The 18,850-nt window shown below is 36.4% G+C and overlaps 1 protein-coding gene across 2 annotated transcripts; it reads left to right on the top strand.

The window, feature by feature from the left end:
* Nucleotides 1–98: 98 nt before the first annotated feature.
* LOC102691893 (keratin, type II cytoskeletal 8-like) lies at nucleotides 99–17,967 on the top strand. Of its 2 annotated transcripts, none has more exons than XM_069196695.1 (9): nucleotides 99–391; nucleotides 8,353–8,561; nucleotides 9,460–9,520; nucleotides 10,096–10,191; nucleotides 10,400–10,564; nucleotides 11,280–11,405; nucleotides 12,595–12,815; nucleotides 14,022–14,062; nucleotides 16,692–17,967. In XM_069196695.1, the coding sequence occupies exons 1-9, from the start codon at nucleotides 134–136 to the stop codon at nucleotides 16,832–16,834; spliced, it is 1,320 nt and encodes a 439-aa protein (XP_069052796.1). In that variant the 5' UTR covers nucleotides 99–133; the 3' UTR covers nucleotides 16,835–17,967. The 2 variants fall into 2 exon arrangements, with proteins under 2 accessions (XP_069052796.1, XP_069052797.1); XM_069196696.1 differs by having other exon boundaries at nucleotides 16,662–16,784.
* Nucleotides 17,968–18,850: the final 883 nt, after the last annotated feature.

The raw sequence follows: 18,850 nt of genomic DNA, 5'->3' as shown, positions 1-18,850 counted from the left end.
CAGAAAGTAAATAATTCATGAGAGGAGGTTCCTCATTACCTTTCTTAAGTAGGTGGGTTGCCGTTTCTGTGAAATTATAGCTGCTCTATCCCTCAGCCTTTAAGTATTAGCCGAGCAGAAAGAGTAACACGAGATGGCTTACAGCAGTAGACCCTACAGTGCGAGGTCATTCAGTAGCCAGTCTTACACCCCTACAAGTAGAGCAAACGCGCCCCGGGCGAATTCACAGTTCTCACTCCGAGGTGGATATCCTACGATTAATCGATCGAATTCAGCTCATCTGTTGAATTCCCCCAGCTCTGAGATAGACCCACAGGTCCATCAGATTAAAAACAAGGAAAAGGATGATATCAAAGGGTTAAACGACAAATTCGCCGGTTTCATCGAGAAGGTCAGTATGCACTCAGTACAGATGTTGAATTAATTTGACTATCACACAATCTTTATTCAAAGTTTATAATATAATTAATGGAACATTATCATAAAAACTGAAACTGTGGTATTTGAATGTGTATTAATGATACCTTAATTTACTATATATTTATAATATACCTATTGTAACAATTCTATCAAATTTAACAGAATATGACTATTTTATTATTTTAATTCAAATATTGTATGTTCTTTCTGCATCTTTAAGTTTTATTTCTCAGTTAATTGTACTACATACCCACCATTAATTATTATTATATACAGGTTGGGGGAGAGACTGGATTTCATTTTCTGGTAAAGGAGATACTAGAAACTAACACTTAGGCCTACTTCTGTAATAACTGTATATGGTATTAATTAAATTGAATGTGACTTTAACCATTTAATCACTTACAGTTTTATTTTAATTAATAGCAAAACAAGTCGTTGTCTGGGTCAATAAGTAGCCTGTAAGTGAGTAAAGTACTGTATGTGATAGAATATTACACCTGCCCGCTGCAAGCCACGCCTTGCAATCTTTCTGCAACTATGAGATTTACAGCGCCATCTTCTGGAGAAGTTAAAAACAATCTGTTTTCTTGCGTCTTTATAATGCAAGGAGAAAGCCCAAATGGGTGTCTTTAAATATTCACATGAGTCATAAACGCACCTCTCTCATTATTAATTATGTGCATTTCCATTTAATTTTAACACATAATCTTATATCAATAATTGTGGACTGTGTTTTTATGTTTGCAGTTGTAGCGCAATTAGAAATACACATCACTTAACTGAATAGCATACCTTTCTCTCTCTTAATAACAACTTCAAATTTGTAAAAGACAAAAAATCAATTCACAATTCACCTGATGGTCTAGATAGAGTCCAATGACATGCTAGGCTGCAAAAACAATGAGTCAAATATCCTTGCAAAGGACGTGTATCCTCTTGCTTTAGGTATTGTAACCTGTAAATTATGTGGACATACGTGTAAGGTATTAAGTTGTATTTACACTTTGTGAGGCTGAGCAAGTTAAACTGTCCACACAATCATGACAGCTTTTTGCTTTGTAGAGGTTTTCATTTTTTTTCTGTGGAATGTCCCCTGATCTCTTCTCCCATGAATATGGAGTGCCAGAATATTTAAGGCCTGCCCTTTCATTTTCATGTTCTCTGTTTCACAACATGATTCTGTGTATCTAATTGATTGATGCTCATACGGCTTTTGATCCACTTTCCTATTTTATTAATTTTGCAATGAATAGAAGAAAGTTTACAAATAAAAGGAACCCATTTGGCCCATCTAGCTCATTTAGACCTCATTTAGGTTATTAGAATCTAATCAATCCAAGGATCTCATTCAGCCATTTTAAGACAGGTGTCAGGGTATCGACTACAACAATAAGACTGTGTAGTTTGATGCAGATCCCCGCAACTCTTTGTAAAAAGGCTTCTAAAAGAGTAATACTGAGCGCAGTATTAGTTCATGATGAAGTGTTATATATTTTGTAATATATATTTTTATTAACGTTTTTGGCACTACTGTCGAGTGCTAATTTGTTTCATAGCGCACATTTTCATACTTAGGAGTCTGTTGTAATCGGATGGTATATACAGTGCCTTGCGAAAGTATTCGGCCCCCTTGAACTTTTCAACCTTTTGCCACATTTCAGGCTTCAAACATAAAAATATAATTTTTTTATTTTATGTGAAGAATCACCAACAAGTGGGACACAATTGTGAAGTGGAACGAAATCTATTGGATTTTTGAAACTTTTTTAACTAATAAAAAAATGAAAAGTGGGGCGTGCAAAATTATTCGGCCCCCTTGCGTTAATACTTTGTAGAGTCACCTTTTGCTGCGATTACAGCTGCAAGTTGCTTGGGGTATGTCTCTATCAGTTTTGCACATCGAGAGACTGAAATTCTTGCCCATTCTTCCTTGCAAAACAGCTCGAGCTCAGTGAGGTTGGATGGAGAGCGTTTGTGAACAGCAGTTTTCAGCTCTTTCCACAGATTCTCGATTGGATTCAAGTCTGGACTTTGACTTGGCCATTCAAACACCTGGATACGTTTATTTGTGAACCATTCCTTTGTAGATTTTGCTGTATGTTTGGGATCATTGTCTTGTTGGAAGATAAATCTCCGTCCCAGTTTCAGGTCTTTTGCAGACTCCAACAGGTTTTCATCCAGAATGGTCCTGTATTTGGCTGCATCCATCTTCCCCTCAATTTTAACCATCTTCCCTGTCCCTGCTGAAGAAAAGCAGGCCCAAACCATGATGCTGCCACCACCATGTTTGACAGTGGGGATGGTGTGTTGAGGGTGATGAGCTGTGTTGCTTTTACGCCAAACATATCGTTTTGCATTGTGGCCAAAAAGTTCGATTTTGGTTTCATCTGACCAGAGCACATTCTTCCACATGTTTGGGGTGTCTCCCAGGTGGCTTGTGGCAAACTTTAGACGAGACTTTTTATGGATATCTTTGAGAAATGGCTTTCTTCTTGCCACTCTTCCATAAAGGCCAGATTTGTGCAGTGTAAGACTGATTGTTGTCCTATGGACAGACTCTCCCACCTCAGCTGTAGTTCTCTGCAGTTCATCCAGAGTGATCATGGGCCTCTTGGCTGCATCTCTGATCAGTCTTCTCCTTGTCTGAGCTGAAAGTTTAGAGGGACGGCCAGGTCTTGGTAGATTTGCAGTGGTCTGATACTCCTTCCATTTCAAGATGATCGCTTGCACAGTGCTCCTTGGGATGTTTGAAGCTTGGGAAATCTTTTTGTATCCAAATCCGGCTTTAAACTTCTCCACAACACTATTACGGACCTGCCTGGTGTGTTCCTTGGTCTTCATGATGCTCTCTGCGCTTTCAACAGAACCTTGAGACTATCACAGAGCAGGTGCATTTATACAGAGACTTGATTACACACAGGTGGATTCTATTTATCACCATCAGTCATTTAGGACAACATTGGATCATTCAGAGATCCTCGCTGAACTTCTGGAGTGAGTTTGCTGCACTGAAAGTAAAGGGGCCGAATAATTTTGCACGCCCCACTTTTCATTTTTTTATTAGTTAAAAAAGTTTCAAAAATCCAATAGATTTCGTTCCACTTCACAATTGTGTCCCACTTGTTGGTGATTCTTCACATAAAATAAAAAATTTATATCTTTATGTTTGAAGCCTGAAATGTGGCAAAAGGTTGAAAAGTTCAAGGGGGCCGAATACTTTCGCAAGGCACTGTATACTCCCAAAGGTAGTCTGTTTACAAAACAGATTATTTGTTTTAATTCATTAATCATTTGTGCAAACACATCATGCAGAACAAAATGCATCATGTGACACAAAATACAAAATGATTTTTTTTCCTTAAAAGCAACAAAAAAGATGGTAAACTGATCTGTGGTGTGGTTACTTAGCTGTACTGTGCTTCCAAATACACTACTGTACACCATTGTTTGGATTTAATATCTTGGTGTTATTTTCTTTGTTTTGCATCTCTTTTTTTATCTTCATATCCAAAGTAAAAACTAAATAATGCTATCCAAATTAAATAAGGAAAAAAAAAACTTTTTCTCCAGTTCGTCACAAAATACCTTTGAGGAAATATAAACCTAACAATGATGTAACTTTCAGTCTGTACAGGCTTGGCTGCTCATATCCTTATGGGGGGGAATTATACACATTTGTATAAACCCGAAGGACAGGATGAAATGAAAATAATTTGGTTGTGTGTTTGCAGATACACCTCTTAAGCATATTTGTATTTGATGAAACATTTCATCATCTCCCAATGACTGGTGTATTTACATTTGCTCTTACAAATCCCATTACACAAATACACATTCCTGGTCTCCAAATACAAATTCTACACTTCTCAGTTCTCACTAGTCAACTTTTTCAAATCTACATAATGGCTTTTTATGTATACTTTATGTCCCAAAAATAAAATACTTAAGTCCAATCTAAAAAAAATGTACTTAAGTACTGTAGCCAAGTACTGTAGTTCTACTTCATCACTTCACAACCATTCTAAATTATTTTAACAAATGGTGTAATGAGCATTCTTTGAAGTGAAATGAAAAGAAAGGAAAATTTCTGGAAAAATCCAAATCCAACACCCATCCAACCTAACCTGTAATTAATGGTCAGACTGTAGAAATTGTCAACAACTATTTGGGACTGGATCCATAGACACAAACCTAAGATGTGACAAATGCAGTGAGACCCTTTTAAAAAAAATAATAGTGAATAATAATAGTCACAGTAACAAACAGAAAGGGGCTACTTTTTACTTTCTAATACTCGAGTACCAATACAAGAAGATACTTTTGTTTATTTTTGGAAGTTACAGTACTGTTAATCAAGTAACATACTTTTTACACCCCTCGCAACAAATATACTAATAGTGTAATTCTATTTATGATCCTTTTTCAAGAAACTAAATTTAATCAAATGTTAATTTATTGGTTTTTGGTTGAGAGGGAACATTGGTGCATTTGGCTGCTGCTCCTCCCACCAGATTGTTTTCTTGGTAATATGTACTCTATATCTTTATTTTCTTCCTCATATTGCTGCCACTAAATATTTTCACTCACTGCTTAATTGCATTAAGTATTAATTTTCATATAAAACAATTCACCTTTCCCATTTAAAAAGAGCTTGAATCAATGTTTTAACTATATGTTCAGAGGGTTTTAAAAGCCCATAGGTTCCTAGCTCTGGTGCTGAGGGACCAGTTTGTCTTTTGGTCTTTGCTCCAGGTAAGTTATTAATCACCATTAAATTGATCAGGGTTTTCTCTTTTGGGAAAACATTCAAATTAGCTTTCTGATCTTAAAGGGTCAAATTAAATTTTAAAATATATTACAACCCTATGCCATGCAGAAGGACAAAAAGCTCATAATAGGTGTGTTTGATACAGGAAACGTAGCATTTCAGCTGTGGAGCCTTCTTCAGGGGTTTGATACAGTGTCTTTTCCACCTGCCTTAGGGCAGTGTATTATAAATTAATCATGTTTCAGGAGCAGTTTAGTCAAAACTATTGGTTTAGCAAGTTGATGAGCAGTTGCATTAAGTTCTGTATGCTGAAACAGCTGTAAAAAATAAACCAGAAGTGAGTATTTTCAAAACTCAGGACTCGATGCAGAAACAATTAAATCAACAATATTAAAAGCCAATCAAATTAATTAAAGCACAAATTACCACTGGTGATTCAGAGCCCAGCTGTTAAAACAACAGATAGAACTACTGTAAAACCCAAAGACCAGGGCTGAGAATCACTTTGCCCATAAAGCACCGTGCCTCAGTATTATATCACATATCAGATAATTGTCATTGAGCTGTGTCATGATTGTTCTTTGTCTTTTGAGCTAGCTATAAAGCACCATATGATTCATGCATTTCTCTTTTTTAGAGTGATTACATTCTACCATGTAAATACTGTTGGAAAGCACTCTAAAGGAGTGAGACATCTTCACTTGTTAAGCATAGGCTTCTACTATATTTGTTTTAACTCATTTAGTTTTACAATGAAGTTTTATCATTTTTGTTAGTAGGGTTATGTTATATGAGGTCACAAAAGAATAATTCACAATAAAGGAGTCCACATATTCTCCCTCACTATGCAAATGAGGCCCCATTTGAATACCCTGCATGATAGCAGTAAAGTGTTGAGGATATCTGTCTCTGGGATACTGGAACATTTGCACAAGGGCAATTTTTAAAGATATGATTCCTTCTGCTGGCTGAAAATTAAAGACCCATGCTTCTTTTGGTTCTTCTGAAAAATAATGACAGAGCCAAATGTATAGTCAAATCACTGACACAAAGGTTTTTTCTATTCAAAGCCAATTCTATTGTCTATGCAAATATATGTTTTTTTTTTCAAAATAGGTGCTTGGTTTCAATTTTTTTGGCAGAAAGACCTTTGGCATCAGACTGTGAGTTTGCCGCCACAAAGGTTTGCTTAAATCTCTAAAAGACCAACCTGTTGCAGTTTGAACAACCTTTTGGACACTGCCCTTCTACTTTTGTAAGCCCCTACTAGCTCTATTGGTAGAACATGAGACTCATAAGGGTAGTTCATGCCCCACGTCAGGCACAATGTTCTCTAATAACCCATACTGGGCAGCAGCAGTATGGGGGGGCGGTGTTGGCAGTATGTGAGGAAGAAAGGCCTGGCAGTCTACTTCCGTATCTTGTCATGAATACTCTATGGATAGTGACCGTGGAATTGTCCATAGGGTTGCCATGAGTCGATACCAACTCAACCACCACCACCACCACTCCTACTTTTAATCAGTTCAGAAACCACAGCAATGTCAGTGTAGGTGACATTGTGTGAAATGTGTCATGTGTCAGTGCGAAATTGTAATTAGCCACTAAAACTACAGTGCCACCTCTGAATTTTTCTGTTTTTCTAATTTCTGTTGGAAAAAGTAAAAACTCCAAGACCAAGTATTAGCAATTTGTGGAATTTGGACTGTGTTTTGCATCATTATTGGTGGAACTACACCAAAAAAATGACACCAGAAAAAATCGGGTTACTTCTGTGAGAAATAAAGAGGAATACAGCTAAGTTAAAAACAAATAGGTCTTTGAAGTCAAAAGATAATCAACACAATCTCAAACATTTGTCACTCACTATTTCTGCACAATATTTTGAGTCTTCTATGCTTAGAGCTAAAACAAGAACTAAACTTGTAGCAGGGAACGTGAGTATACAACATGGCTCATTCAATGTAAGACTGTTACTGTAAACTGGTGTAAACCTTCTGGGTCACATGACTGATCTTTTGGCTTAGCGAATTTGTTTTCCTGTCTGTGCACTGTCCAGGGTCAGAGAGCTGCTCAATATGCTCATGGCAGTACAATCTAAATAATGCTGTAAATAATTTGCAATAAATAGTTATGTTCCCGGGGTACTGTTACTATTTGTGTTTCACGCTTACTGGGACACTAATTGTTCCAACTGCTACAAAGGGTAACAGTGTAGTGAAGGAGAAATGAATTAAAGGTCTGCCTACTCAGGTCAAAGCCCCATACCTGTTCATTTGTCTTACTGGATATCTTACAAGAAAGCACGTTTTATCAAAATGGTTGTAAAATCACTTTAAACTAACATGCTTTGTAGATCAGTTAATTCAGAATTATGTTTCTCAGTTATGAAAGTGCCTTGGACATTGATGTCAAAGACTGGATGAGTATGTTGTAGGAAAGATGTTATTTAGATGCAAAACACTGATGTGGGATCTCAAGGCTTTATTCATGTTTTATTTTTTTTCCTAGAAGAAATTGGTTGGTATAGAGTTTTTACAATTACAGTAACAAGGAAATGCACACAATGTCTGTGTTACTTGAGCTATTTAGAAATGCAAAATGTAGCATATGGTTTGAAGAAATCACCTTAAGTGGTTTACTTGTAAAAAGCAAAAGGAGAAAGAGAGACTATAATTACGCTACAGGAAAATTGTCTGAATATCTTTCCATGCTGTAAATTATAAAGCTGGTATGTCTAGCTTTCAAAGTATAATTAATGTATTAGTAGAGTTGTTATAAATGTGTTTAATTATCAGGTAATGCAAGACTCATTACAATGATTCACAGATGTTCACAGGCACAGGTAAATGATCGCAACTGATGACTCTGTAAACTAAAATTCTGCTGAAAGAACCTTGGAAGACATAAAACAAATAAGAGATGCTAATTCATTTGAAACTCTATTCAATATTTATAACTCTCAAGTTTGCAAAGTTCTATATTTAATTCTGCTCACAGAAGAGTAAGGTTTTGGGACAAACAATGAAATGTATACAGAATATCTTTATGTACCTTATTCAAAGTTCTCTGGAATTGCAGAAGTTATTTGAATACCAAGCAAATATTCGTCACTGTCTCTAAATCATATAAAGTGAGTCATAGCTGATTGCTTCTTTCAGGTGCGTGATTTGGAGAAACAGAACAAAATCTTGGAAACTCGCCTTCATATTCTGCAAGAGAAGGACAACTTCAAGTCTAATGCAGATCAGATTGCGGCTGAATATAGAAACAGCCTGAGAAACCAAATAAATGGACTGGCCCAGGATAGGAAGAAACTGGAGAGGGAATTAGTACGCATTCAAGGACAAGTGGAGGACCACAAGAACAAGTGAGTTTTCACGTATAATACAGTGTCAAGTATAGTACAGTGAATCTGTATAACATGCTAAATTTAGCAGTGATGGCCTTACAGGAATAGTTTTTTTTATTTAATCTCTACTAACCCCATTGTTGGATTCTTAGAATTCAATTACATATTATTTGGAATTATGTGGCATTTTAAATTGAAGACCTGATTGTCAAATGAGCTCAGATGTAGAACCAGTTTGACTGCAAACAGTGAAGGATTTATTGAAGCTCCTGGCAAATGGCCTGCTGCTTAATGGTATCTATACATCATTCAATAAAAAAAGAATATACAGGGTCGTTCAGTAACTGCATGAAGGAAAATAGGACAGCACAGAATAATGTTACAAAAGCTGTCATTAGTTATTAGTTTTGAAGGACATTATGAAGCATTACAACATGAGGTGATAAATGTACACTTTCATTTAAAAAAAACAATCAAAAAGAGGATCCTGATGCTGGCCCTCTGTAAAAGCCAGGGTTTCATGAAGAAGCAGTATAAGATGACATCCCTACTGTGATAATTTAAGGAACAACTTTCCCTTATGGGAGTGTACCTTTGCTTTCAATATTACTTACAACATAATACAACATAACTTGGAGCTGAAATATTGTCACTGTCCTACGATTCTTTATGTGTAAATTTAATTAGCCATCCATTACTAACTGCTGCCAGAACCATCCATATACAGAAAGAAAGTAATGTTTAGGAAATTAAGGATTTAAGGCCTATAATATGTTTTTGTAGTAATACAGCAATTCTGAATAGTCTAGAATTTCTCATCCTCTTTTAGGATACAAAAAAGCAAGAACCAGTGTGAAATGAAAACATTCTTAATGTCAGCTTGCTCTCTCAGCCTTCTGAACTCTTAACTTGACAGGTATGAAGATGAAATCAACAGGAGAACAGAATTAGAAAATGATTTTGTCATCACCAAAAAGGTGAGAAGATATCTGATAGGTCGATTCCACACTGAAAAGTAAAAAGAAGAACCATGTTTTAGCTGTTGAGCCGCCTTCTGGTTTTGACACTTTCAAAGTGGAATTAACCTTTACTTAAAAAATGTATGACAACATACTATCTTCAGTTTTGTTCATACCAACATGTTTTTATTTTATATCACATAAACTTCATTGAAAGTGAATGATGTTTAAGGTTCAATCACGCTCAGTGTGACGTTATTTTGTAATATGTACAGTGTGACAATACTGACACGGTAAGGTAAAACTTTAAAGAGTCAGTATTGTGTGAACATACTGTACCAAAAGCTGCCATATTATTATAGTTATTATTGTAATAACATCTTGTAGATATCCTGCATTTCCTAACACTGGGACCCCCTCTTGTAAAAGACTTACTATGGTTTTAGGATGATGGATAGGTTAAAATGATACTACTTATCTTAGAGTCTTCAATATTAGCTGCATTAACTTTTTCTCATTTCTACCTTTTTTTTTCTAATGGATGACTGTGTTTAATGCACTATCTGGAAAACTGTGCACCTCATGTCTTTCAGGATGTAGATGATGCTTACCTCCAGAAAGTGGAACTGGAGTTAAATCTAGAAACCCTGACTGATGAATTGGACTACATGAAGAAGATGCATGATGAGGTGCGGCTACAGCCAGAGAAAAAGCAGCATGCAAATTCCTAATGGAAGACATGCAGTGAAACTTAAAACTGAACCTTAACAGCCTTTAATTTTACAGTTAAAAAATGATTAAATTACATTTACCTTCTCTATAGGACATTTTTGACAGTATTCTCATCGTTTTGCTGCTTCAAGATCTCTTATCTGATTTGTCTTTGTTCTTATTCAGGACATACGGGAGCTTCGTTCTCAGATTAACAATACATCAGTTGTGCTGGAGATGGACAATAACCGGGGTCTGGACATGAACCATATAGTGCAGGAGGTTAGGGCCCAGTATGAAGAAATCGCTGCCCGTAGCAGGGAGGAGGCTGAGCAGTGGAACAAGAAAAAGGTCTGTAAGCATTTCTCTTCTTATGTACTGTATCAACTTCATATGACAAACTTGCATCTTATGTTTATTCATTTTGCAAAGACACTAGTAATTTGATTTTAGGAAGACATTTTTTTATCGCTTACTCGCATTAGAAAAAACCTTAATTATAGTTTTATTATTAAACTCATTCATAATAGTATAGTACATCATACTTGTGCATTACAAACAATGTAACTTCTTATTAAGTGCCAGACAAGGGATAGGATATGTTTCATAAATAATTATAATAATAATAATAATAATAATAATAATAATAATAATAATAATAATAATAATTATTATAATAATAATAATAATAATTGCTTACACTTATATAGCGCTTTTCTGGACACTCCACTGAAAGCGCTTTACAGGTAATGGGGACTCCCCTCCACCACCACCAATGTGCAGCATCCATCTGGATGATGCGACGGCAGCCATAGTGCGCCAGAACGCTCACCACACATCAGCTATCAGTGTGGAGGAGAGCAGAGTAATGTAGCCAATTCATAAATTATGTTCCTGTAAACAGCTTGCAGTACAAGAACATACCGTTGAATTACAGTACAGTTCTATTTCTTGATTATTGGTTTTAGAATAATAGAAGTTAATATAACCCATGGTGTTGAAATGAGCCATAGTGGCAAAATTATCATTTCATTCTCCTAAAAATGTCCACCTTTTCCACCCTCAGTTTAATGATATGACATCTGAGGCTGGGAAATATGAAAAGGAATTGCGAGATTTGAAAAAAGATATTGCCGATTTAATCCGACTCATTCAGAGACTGAACTCTGAAGCTGATGCCATGAAGAGACAGGTGAGTCCCCACCATTGAGCTATTTAGTCAAAGAAGTTCATGTCTAAATAGCACGGAACTCAAACCACGTGCTATGATTTTAAGGCTTCTTAAATCCACATTTTTGCATTGTGAGCCAACTTGCTAGTGTTGTGAATTTATGTTATACGCAAACTAGCAAACTGACAGATGTGTGTATGACAAAAATGGGAGATATTTTATCTGTGCACCTTAGTTCAGCAACTTCCAATATCTTGTGCTAAAAAGAGAAGAAAAAAGAAACACAACGTTTGGTTTCAGGTGTCACTTTGGGTGAAACGTGTTTTTATTCTTCTCTTTTCAGCATGGAATAAACCTTTACTTCTTCTTTTGCAGCCTATGCACTTGAACTATTCCAATATCTTATATTACTGAGGTTCAAAAGTAATGAAGCTGTCTACATTAGCATACAAAAAGCCACAAAACATAATGTACTCATGATTTAACATCCTTACAAACAATAATAATAATACAGTGCCTGTAAAAAGACTTCTCATCCTTTCCCAAATAACACTTTTTGTGGCCTAACAGTCTCAAATGAAGATGCATTAAAATAGAATTCATTTTACCTTTATTCACACATTGTAACACATAACCTCAAAGTGAAAAACAAATGCTCAGACATTCTGAAAAGTAAATGCAAAATGAAAACCTATAAAAAATGGTTTGGATAAGTATACACATCCCAGAGTTAGTATTTAGTGGAAGCATCTCTTGCTTGAAGTACAGCCAGTATTCTGTTTGGATAGGTCTGTACCAATGTAGCGCTCCTAAATTTGGCAATAATAATAATAATAATAATAATAATAATAATAATAATAATAATAGTTGATTACACTTATATAGCGCTTTTTCTGGACACTCCACTCAAAGCGCTTTACAGGTAATGGGGACTCCCCTCCACCACCACCAATGTGCAGCATCCACCTGGATGTTATGTCCAATGTTATGTCCATTCCTTCTCACAGAACTGTTCAAGCACAATGAAATTGTAAGGGAAGGAAACACCCTTTGGAAAGGGTATGTAGACTTTCTATAGGCGTTGCAGTTGTAGTAATACAGGATGGCCAATAGAATACATGGTGATACCAATAACTGCAGGAGCTATGTAAAATAGTTTGATATGCAGTATCTAGTACTTCACTTTTTTTGCCTGCCTGCTCCCTGCCAGCGAGCCAGTTTGGAGAATGCCATTGCGGAAGCAGAAGAGCAAGGGCAGGGGGCCATTGCTGATGCCAAAGAGCATATCCGTGAGCTGGAGGAAGCTCTGAACAAAGCCAAGCAGGACATGGCCAGACAGATTCGGGAATACCAGGATCTGATGAACCTTAAGCTGGCCATGGACATTGAGATCGCCACCTACAAGAAGCTCCTTGAAGGCGAGGAGATGAGGTAATAGAAGAACACATCTTGAAAGCACCGGGGTTTTTCTAAGTATGTTACAGAGCGCTTGGAAGGTGAAGTAAAATTAACTGCTTTCTCACAGAGCCCTTAATGTGGAGAAAAGCTTGCAAATACAGTTTTGTTTGAAATTTACTATTCTGTTCATTTGATGGTAGTCAGCAATTAGTTTAAATTCTAGGAGATTGGAAATTGGAATATAGTTTTGAGTCTTGGACTCCATCATCACGACACTTGCTACAATAAGTATCACTAAAGAATTTAATTGAGAACACCTAACTACAATGGGAAAAGTTTCCATTAATTCACAAAGGTGTTTAAAAGACCGAAATAATCAAACTTGCATGCAGATGCCATGATTTAGTCAAGCAGCCATGGTTATAACTAAAATTAATGTGATTTTATAGCAAGGACAAAATGATAATTCAAAAAGGTCACATGACACACAAAAGTACCAGAGTTGCTAAAGATACTGCATAAGATTAGAAAAATATCTTGTCTTACAACTATGGAGTAACATTAAGTTATGTATTTAAAAAAGCTCCCACAGTAGATTGTCTGCTTGTGTAATTTAAATGAATTATGCACTGTTTCTCGCACAATATAATTATTTTATATGCAGCCGACCAAGACTGTTTTTTTATTGGCATTTGTTTTGCTTCAATTTACTATGGAAGAAGCCTGAAATTTATTAAACATTTATACACTGATAACTCTTATTCCACACTAAATTTTGCAATATGTCCAGAAATATGGTACTAAAGTCTTTTGAAAGGGCTACTACTTGGTCAGTTTCTCATAAATAAAGACCTATGCTTTTTTTTTTAGATGGTTTGGGAATCATCACTTCCCTATAATAATAATGTCAGTAAGCCACAATGTTATTGAATTCTTGGTGTAATAGAGGAACTGTGAATGTGAGTCACCTGAAATATGTTTAATTAGCAAAATATTTAAGTAATCCCATGAGTGTCATATTTTTTAAATGCTACAAAATTAGCCAAACTGTGGAAATAAAAAGAGATGCAAAATGACCTAAAATAGTTAAGCAGAATAAGTCATTTAAAATTGAAGCTATCGTATATTATAGAAATTGACAGTTGAAAAGACAATTGAAAAGACTTTTCTATAGGAACCACTATAGATATATTGATTGTTATAGGTTTGTCTTAATTATTTGTTGTCTTCTCTCTATAGAATGAAAGGTGATCCTCAGCAAAATGGTATTAATCAGTTGGGTAAGAACATCTCTTTTATAACAGTTATTTCCAAGGGATGTTGTAGTAATGAAACCAGCATCGTCTCTTTGCGAGAACTATTACAATTCCAGCTACAGTGCTGATGCAGATGTATAATGTTCAAATTAACAATTAATTAATTAATTAAATTAACAATATGACAAAATATACTCATCAAATAAATAATACATTCATGGTACACAAGTCAATTAAAATGTGTATACATTTATAGAAACACATCCGCAACACAGGATTTTTTTAATGTTATCTAAATGTGCAGTCGAAATATTGCATTACTATGATATTCTAAGACCCTGTCACAATTAACTCAACAAGGCTGCCGTTGAATTGTGATTAGTTGTGACCAGTTGGTACAGTTGAAAGACAAGGAGTACACGTTCAGTTTTAAAGGCAGACACATTAGGGCATTCATGGTCCATCTGTCCTACAATGTTAAACTGAAACAAGCTCTACTAGCTGACTATAAGCACCCAAGATCGAAACAAACCTCTGCCGGATTGAAAACTAAGGAATCAAGTGTCACAGAATGAAACAGACCTTAGGGCAAGATGGACATGGATTTAGCAGAAAAAGGATGGGCATACCTGTAGTTTAAATACAATAGTTTAATTAATGCATTAAGAACAAATAAGGAGGAACAGACAGCATCGTGGTTCAGTGGTTAGCATTGCTGCCTCAATGTGCTGTGGCCCTGGGTTCAACTTCTGAGGTGCGACCAGTGTGAAGTTTGTACATTCTCCTCATGTTAATGTGGGTTTCTTCAGGGCCCACTGATTTTCTCCCACAGTCCAGAGACATATGAGTAGGTTCATTGGCTTTTGAGAATAATTAGCCCTGATGTGTGTGTTTGTGTCTGTGAAGGACAAAATCCTATGTTAAAGGAGTATTAGCATACAGGAACTACGGACCAGAAGCATTTAATGTAAACAAATCAGTGGGATGATGGTGTTTTCTAAAAATGTGCTTAAGGAAATAATAAATGCTATTATTACTTGAAAAAGATTCAAGTAATTATGCTCTATGAATATGTATGTATTCAAATACAGTCTGAAAACACCTAAGAAACGCAAACCTAGAATCAAGATAAACATGAGCCAAAGCAAAGTGACAAGGTTACATTTTTTCTATTTTTAGCTTTCATTTTCAAGTATAGATCACACAATAATTAGGACATATAGGAACGTAACCTCAAATACAATGTAGCTGATTGAACTCAAATGCCATATTTCTTTTCAGATAAGCACGTTAACCATTAATTATTTTATTGCACAATGTTGAAGTGAAGGTCATATGACCTGCTGGTCTTTTTGTACTGGTTTAAGCAAATTTCAAGTTAGTTAATTTTGTTTCAGTGAAGCTGGTTACCTTTTAGCAGTCAGGCATGGCTGAGACATGTCTCATCCTTCTAATGAACAATGTGCTAAGGGACACAGTACACAGGCTCAGTGAGGGAGATCTTGGAGCTTTGACTCCTCTGTCTCTGAAGGTGCTCCACCATGATATGGGCACAGTGAGCCCTAGTAGGGCCATCTTGGAAACTAAGATTGTTACACATGGTTGACAGTGCTGTGACAGATGTGAAAGTCTGTCGTGTTGGTCAGGGTGACTCCTTCCTAGATTGTGTGACTGCCGCATACTTAGCTGAAGCATATGAAATGGTTCCTGGGTGAACAGTGGCAAACACTACAACTATCAGAGAACTAATATGTGGCCACTGTTATACTCTCCAGTGCTGTTGCTATACACACCATTTTATTCTTGTCTAGCAATATCCACTGTCCATAAGCAGCCAAATATAAGGTCCTCTGGCCAGTAGCTGAGCAACAAACAGGTGATATCGAACAGCTTGGGCATTATGCATCACTTTTACCTTTATGGTTAAGGAATATAGCCTCACCAGTGAATTCATTTCTGTCCTGTTGGTCTAGTCAGACAATACAAAGACAGTGATGTATAAGCTATTTGACAAAGTCATGGATTTTTGTCCTTATAAAAATAAAATTCACAGAATTAAAAACAATACTGATTATAGTTTTTATCTTCTCTGCAATTTGTGAATATTAATGGGTAAAGGCAGACATTTTTACATAATGCACCTTGCATGTGGCATGAGTATGCTACAGATGGGAAATGCAAATTTTTGTAATTAGGATCACTATACAAATGCTAAACTTTGCTTAACAAAGTATCACCTATTATTAGATACTGAATTAGTAGTGCAGGAAGAAAACAATCTTTTACTTGGCGTGTTATAATACATCTTGTGTCATATACATCGAAAACACATTTTGTATGTACGGTATATAATGTTTGCTGGATTTAACTGTAAAATGCAGTATACCTGCCATTTGTATGTGTTTTAGTGCACCAAAACTGGACAGTAAAATATAATTGTTAAAAGATTTTTGCATTTCTAGACTGCAATAGTATGTTAAGCACAAAGGAATCTGCTGAAAGTAACTGAATAACAAAAGCTGCTGCTCACCCTTGTGGAACAGAGGATTTAAAATGCTGGGCACAGTAATGTAGTATTGAAGTAAAGTAACCATGCTAAAATAATGTTTCATCTTTTGCTTAGATTTCTAAATACCCTGCCTTGCTTATGCAGACGGTCTGCAGCAACAGAGACCTGTGGACCCCCCCCAGCCTGCCCCTCCTCCCCTCTCTCACAGCTTTCCCAGGAAACCTGTTCTCATCAAAATGACTGAGACCAAGGATGACTGGATGACCTCTGAGAAGCCACAATACTAGCCATTCCCAAAGTGACTGTCTCCGGTTCTCAGTTAATCACTGTGAGGAGGAAGTCTGACTCATTTTCTCATTTCTGGGATTTATATGCACACTTTCTCCCTTAATTTCATTTCTTTTTCTCTGTCAATCATAGACATGGGCATAGATCGCCCATTATCCAGATTTTCCAAGTGGTGTTCAATCTTAATGGTAAGATTCCAAGGACTACACTATACAGTTCCTAAAACACTTAGAAATTAATCTAAGAGCTGCCTAATGTTGTTAAACATGTCAATGTTTGACATTGAATGTCAAATTTCAATCTTGCATTTAACTTTCTTATGTATAAATACTCCATTGTAGCAGCCTCCCTGGCTCATTCCTTGCAGGTGTGGAAGATTTTGTCAACCTTGACCTTAGTGTTAATGCCAAATGCCAAAAAGTTTATATTCTCTCTCTTGTCTCATTAATTATAATTTAACTGAACTAGTGAAATTTTAATAGATATACAGTACCAGTCATATTTCTACTAGAATGAAGGCATCTACTGTGATATTCTACATATAACATTCTGGCTTATAGTTGATACCTTTTCTACTAGAATGGTACTTTCTTGTTGTTTTTATGTTATGGTTATTTTGGGGTTTTTTTCTCGGGAGCTGTTTCAAGTCTATTAAGTTGGAGATTTATTCACCTGGTGGTAGTTTTTAAATCAAATGAAATACTCGACTATTGAATCACATTACAGTAACAATAATTTCAGGAGAATGCTTAACATTATGAGTAAAACATTGTTATTGTAAAAAAAATGAATAAATGATTAAATTTGTGCATTTACAATATTTACTGTGAAAGTGACTTGTACATTATAACAAGTTAATGCTGATTGAGAATTTATTAATCATTTTAAATTGGAAGAGCAAGGATCTGAAAAAAAGAATAGTTGATTTAGAATCTAAATAACAGCTATGAAAGTAAGATAAATAATATTAAATCATATTTCCTTGTTTATGGGTCGAGGGAGCAGTCATAAATTCTTATTATATGGCAAATGACTGGGTGTTAGGTAAGAATGCTTTGAATGTCAAAGAAATTAATGCAAAGTCCTTTTTGTATACTTTTGCATACTTTATTATACAATTATTTGAAATTGATTTCTGTGTTTTTTATTATTTCTGTGCTCACATGATTTGAAAGAATGAAGTTCAGCAGGATCTCTCCTCTGTAACCTACCAGTCAGAACCCTTCATATTGTAACTTATACGGCCACCATTGCAGGTTGTTCAAGCCGGCTTACCAGCACGGTAACGTTACTGCCCTTCGCTGTGAATAGCAGGGACCTCAGCCGTCGGGCTGTGGTCGATTTCCTTTTAGCTCAATTGGCTTAGTCTGTGTTGAGTGACACTGGTGGGGGGGCTGACCCGAGGCGGCCACGGCGACGGCACATACCCACGTGAACCCGAGAGCGCTACATTGGTGTTAGTAGTGGGATGGGATAGCCCTTCGCCGAGGACGGCGAATTAAGCGGAGGAGACTGTAAAGCATACGGCCACCATTGCAGGTTGTTCGAACCGGCTTAACAGCGCAGTGACGTCACCGCCCTTCCCTGTGAATAGCAAGGACCGCAGCCGTCAGGCTGATGGGAGATTTCCCTTTGGCTCAATTGGCTGGGTTCCTGTTGAGTGACACCGGAGGCCTGGGTTTGAGTCCCCAGCGTCGTGGGGCCGAGGTTTGTTCATTGTTTTGTCCAGCAGCATGCTCACAGTTTTGCACTTCTTGCGATTCCCTGGCACAGTCAGCTAGAACATGGCGTAGACTCAAATCGATGACGCCCAGGCCATAATGCCAAGATGGCCTTGAGCCGCTTGGGATACTTATCTGAATAAAGTGACTGAGGTGTTTAGTGAGATTCATGTATGCAACATATAACGTATCTCCTCCTACTACCTTTAACCTGAACAAGTGCCAAAATCTGATGTGTATAGCTAACAATAGGAGTATAGATATTGTTCATTAATCTTTCAAGAACTGTAGAGG

Source organism: Lepisosteus oculatus, chromosome 12, assembly GCF_040954835.1.
Source record: "Lepisosteus oculatus isolate fLepOcu1 chromosome 12, fLepOcu1.hap2, whole genome shotgun sequence".
Lineage (NCBI taxonomy): Eukaryota > Metazoa > Chordata > Actinopteri > Semionotiformes > Lepisosteidae > Lepisosteus > Lepisosteus oculatus.
Note: the sequence above shows the minus strand (reverse complement) of the source record. Positions and strands in the feature narration are given on the sequence as shown.

Bases quoted from the DNA above. Each gene is read 5' to 3' on its own strand.
- LOC102691893 (XM_069196695.1), top strand. From the start codon at position 134: ATGGCTTACAGCAGTAGACCCTACAGTGCGAGGTCATTCAGTAGCCAG. The intron at 12,816-14,021 runs GTAATAGAAGAA...TTCTCTCTATAG, and splicing joins CTTGAAGGCGAGGAGATGAG to AATGAAAGGTGATCCTCAGC. The intron at 14,063-16,691 runs GTAAGAACATCT...TTGCTTATGCAG, and splicing joins AAATGGTATTAATCAGTTGG to ACGGTCTGCAGCAACAGAGA.